At 46.9% G+C, this 4,127-nt stretch overlaps 1 protein-coding gene across 2 annotated transcripts in view; it reads left to right on the forward strand.

The window, feature by feature from the left end:
* The window catches only part of Tsen2 (tRNA splicing endonuclease subunit 2), a 54,667-nt gene that overhangs the window by 21,862 nt on the left and 28,678 nt on the right, over positions 1-4,127 (forward strand). For both annotated transcript variants that reach the window (XM_005365040.3, XM_026788285.1), the window contains exons 5-6: positions 1,053-1,539; positions 2,322-2,399. In XM_005365040.3, coding sequence (XP_005365097.1) covers positions 1,053-1,539; positions 2,322-2,399 — 565 coding nt within the window. The remainder of the gene's footprint in view (positions 1-1,052; positions 1,540-2,321; positions 2,400-4,127) is intronic.

Raw genomic sequence — 4,127 nt, forward strand, 5'->3', positions numbered from 1 at the left:
AATGTCCTGATACAGCGGTCAGCCTTCTGCTGGTCTTTGGTTTGCAGCAGGTTCTGATGTCACAGGAACACAAACCAGCAATGTCCTGATACAGCACTGTTGTCTTCGCCATAGTCTTTGTACCTTGGTGAGTGCTCAGCCCTCGGAGTGTATACATTTAATATGTTCTATACTCTCAAGATTCTTATGGGGAATTTATAATTAGTGGTGGCTAATCTTGAATGTCAGCTTGACACATGGGAAGAGGAAACCTCAGTTGGTGGCTTCTGTCAGAATAGTCTACAGGGCATTTTCTCAACTGATGGAGGAAGGTCTAGACCACAGTGGTGGTGCCATCCCTATGCAGGTGGGCCTGAGCTGTACAGGAAAGCTAGCTGACCCCGAGCTAGAGAGTGAGCTGCTGGTAAACAAAGTTGCTGCACAGCCTTTCCTTCCATTCCTGCCTCTGGGTCCTGCCTGGAGCTCCTGCCCCAGCTTCCTCATGGAGCCTGTAAGCTCTAAGGTGAAATAAACCCCATTCTCCCCAAGTTGCCTTCGGTCAAAGTGTTTCATTTCAACAGAAAGCAAAGTCGAGCCCTATATAAGGCAAATCATTTCTTTCCATATCCAGTGATGTTCTTGGGTGCTGTGAAAAACACTGATTCAAATTCACGTTCCAGTGCTATAAACGAAGAGCCTTATACTATGAAAGGGGTGCCTTAAGGAACAATGTGATAACCAAGATTAAAAATAAGTCAAAATGGATCCCAGTAAAAGGTGGTATTTTCTCTGCCTTATTTGCCAGCTTCTCTTGGTTTTAAATTACATAAATTTTCACACTTTGTTAAATGGGGGTTAATTCTGTCAAAGTAAGCAAATGATATCAAAGGACCAGTGATACATGCTTGTTGCTGGACAGTTAGATGTGGGAGAATGTGAAGGAGGCAAGCTCTACCTGTAATCCACCGTTCAGGAATACTCAACATCTTCACAGGCCATCTTGTAGGCTTCTTGGTCATTTTGTTGTCTTAGAGTTGAGACGGGTGTGTTATTGCTGGTGTTTCTGTTGGCAGGTATCAGCATCGAGTGGAATGGGCCATGGACTTCATGCGTAGACAGGGCCAGGATGAGAGCACTCTGCAGAAGATCCTGAGAGACTACACAGAACCACTTGAGCCTCCTTGCAGAAAGGGGAAAGAAGAGGCCCCGCAGCGTGATCCACTCAGCTCGGAGGCCAGCTCCTCCCTGGAAGGCGGAGTGGGAAAGGACAAATTCTCTGTGACCACTGGAGATGCTGGACCATCAGATGGTGAGGGTCTCAGCACACACTCGGACTGCCTACAGGGGCCTGGCCATGCCACACTCACAGTGGCTAGTCCGTCTAGCCTTAATGGACATATGACAGAGGACACCACAGTTCTGTCCCAGGTCCCCTGCCAGGATGGCATTTGTCCTGAAGACAGCGGCCAGGCGGCAGGAGAGCAAAGGGCTGCTCACGAGTATGTGCTCGTTGAGGAAGAGCTGTGTGATGTCCAGGAGGAGGAGGCCTCAAATGAGAAGGTATGTAGAACAAAGTGCCATTCTCCCTCATCTGGGCGTCAGTGACCATCGGCCAGTCTGAGAACGCTGCTGTCGGTCTTGGCTTTGTAAAGAGAGAGTCCGCCTCTGTTTCAGCTCCCCCTCCTTTGCTCTCCGTCACTGTTAGTCCCTCACTGACACAGACTTGGCTGTGACTGGATGCTGATAGGAAGGGTATAGCAGTGGGGTCAGTGCTACCCACTGTTGCAGCGTCCCCCAGGACTTTGGGGGCATGTCCCCTGGAGATACGAGACTGTCCGTCATTCCTCCACAGCCACCTGCTGCTGGCCAGCAGATGTCTGCCCACTGGGTGCCCTTCACTTGCTGCTGGGCAGGCCTGCTGTCACTCTGGGCCCGTATGGTGCTGCTGAGGCCACCACTGAAGCCCAGTCCCTGATGCACGGCAGTTGTGAGGACAGTTTCCACTGAATTCAAATTTTAAACAAAATTTTTTACAACTAAGTTAAAACAAGTAATTCAGTGTAATTGCCTGATCTCGGGTACAGCTAAGAGGATAAAGATTTTGACATCTAAGAACAGGTACACAGCTTAGGAGTGGGAGATACATCTGCGGGGACAATCCATGGGGTAGTGTTAGCAGCAGAAAAACCAGACCCTCCTTTTCCACGAAGGTTGTTTTACACAGCAGTGTGTCAGCATTGAGTGTATGAAGTGTTTGTTTGTGGATTCAGTCTTTGTGACAGGTGGTGCTCACCTGTGTGCGGGTGGTTGATTCTCTCCCTTTCTTCCTTCCTTCCTTGTAGTTGCTTCAAAAAAAGAGACTGGTGTGCAGGAGAAACCCATACAGGATCTTTGAGTACCTGCAGCTCAGCCTAGAAGAGGTATGTATGTATTTCTCTGTCTCGCCCTGTGCGCTGTGCATCTGAACCCTCCTCAGAGAGCAGTTCTGCATAGAATGCTGAATGTTGAAACACCCGCCTGGATGCTGGCCCTCAGCCTCTTCCTTGGCTCTGAGAGTGGTGGAGTTTGGCTATAGTTCACAGAAATCACTGAAATGGTGTGTGAGCCCCGGGTTCAGACCTCAGCCAGGAAAGAATAGGAGAATTGAACATTTAAGGAGTTTGTATGAGACCTCCCTCTCCTCCCTTATCTCTCTTCTCCCCCTCTTTTTCCTCCTCCCCATTCTTCCTTTTTTTAGATAGCTTATCGCTACATAGCCCAGGCTAGCCTAAATTCACAGCCTTCCTGCCTTGGGCGTCCTAGGATTTGGGTATGTACCACCACACCCAACTTGAGTTCTTCTTTTCTCGTCAAGGTTTCGGAATATTGTCAGTATTTTCTGTTCTGTTCTGTTCTGTTCTGTTTGTTTGTTTCATGGCATAACTCTAGCTGTCTAAGCACTCATTATATAGACAGTTGGCCTCAAACACACAGATCCCCTTGACAGCCTCCTGAGTACTGGGATTGAAGGTGTGTGTTCATGCCCAGCTAATTTTCATCAGCTTTTTAAAAATTCATCTTTATTAAGATCTAATTAGAATAACTGTTCTTTCATTTGAAGTGTGTAACTCAGGCTGGCAACAAAGGTCATTACCTGCCTGCATCAATCCCCAATACTGAAAAAAATAAATAAATAAAAATACACAGTCTACCTGGTGTGGCCACGTGTACCTGTGGTCCTAGTTACTTGGGAGGCTGAAGATGGGTGATCATTTGAGCCCACAAATTTAAATTCATACTCTTTCAAAATAAAAAAAAAAAGAAAGTGAGAGAGAATTAGAGTTTTTTTAAATTGCAGAACCTACTGTTTTTAATATGCTGTGTGAATCTGATCACGTACTTCCTGCTGAGTGAGTTGGTTCTAGGCATTTCCATCTGTAGAATCACTTAGCGTGCTCCCCTCACTGAATTAGCTACGTTCTGAAATATCCTCCAAAAAATGACCTCACACTGCCCCTCTGATGTCTTCCTCTAGCATGTGATCCCATGTGGTTGAAACCCTCCCTTCTTGCTCCCATTCCTCTGCACACAGCTGTCTTTCTGCTGTGGGAGGCAGTGGGCCCTTCCCTTCTCCACGGCTAGTGACAGACATGTAGGTCTCTGGCCGGAGAGTGTGTTGTGTTCATCCCCGGTGGTCCGTCCAGGGCTGTGTCTAACCCTCCATCCCCTGGACCGTGCTTCTCTTCCTTGCAGGAAGGCCAGTGATAGAGATCTGAGTGGGGAGGCTGTTGGGGGACATCACCTTATCCTTTATTTTTTCCCCTGAGGCTGATGGTGTACCTTGAAACTCAGTAGCCACTGGCCTCATGTGACTGTTTCAGTTTAAACTAATTAAACTTGAATAAGTTCAAATTTCCATTATCTAGTTGCCCCGGCCACATTCCTTTGTACCAACAGGCACGTGTGACCTCTGTGCTGGATGCTGCGTACAACATTTTTAGTTTCCTGGACAGGGAGGCCGGGACAAAAACAAAATGAGCCAGCATCACACTCCATTGATTTGAGTAACTACAATTCCACACAGAAATTTGTGATCACTTTTTTTTTTTTAGCCTCATTTTTTTTATTTATTTTTTTTATTAAGAAAGAAAAAAAAATTTTCCGCCTCC

The sequence above is a fragment of the Microtus ochrogaster genome, unplaced genomic scaffold (assembly GCF_000317375.1).
Source record: "Microtus ochrogaster isolate Prairie Vole_2 unplaced genomic scaffold, MicOch1.0 UNK1, whole genome shotgun sequence".
Classification (NCBI taxonomy): domain Eukaryota; kingdom Metazoa; phylum Chordata; class Mammalia; order Rodentia; family Cricetidae; genus Microtus; species Microtus ochrogaster.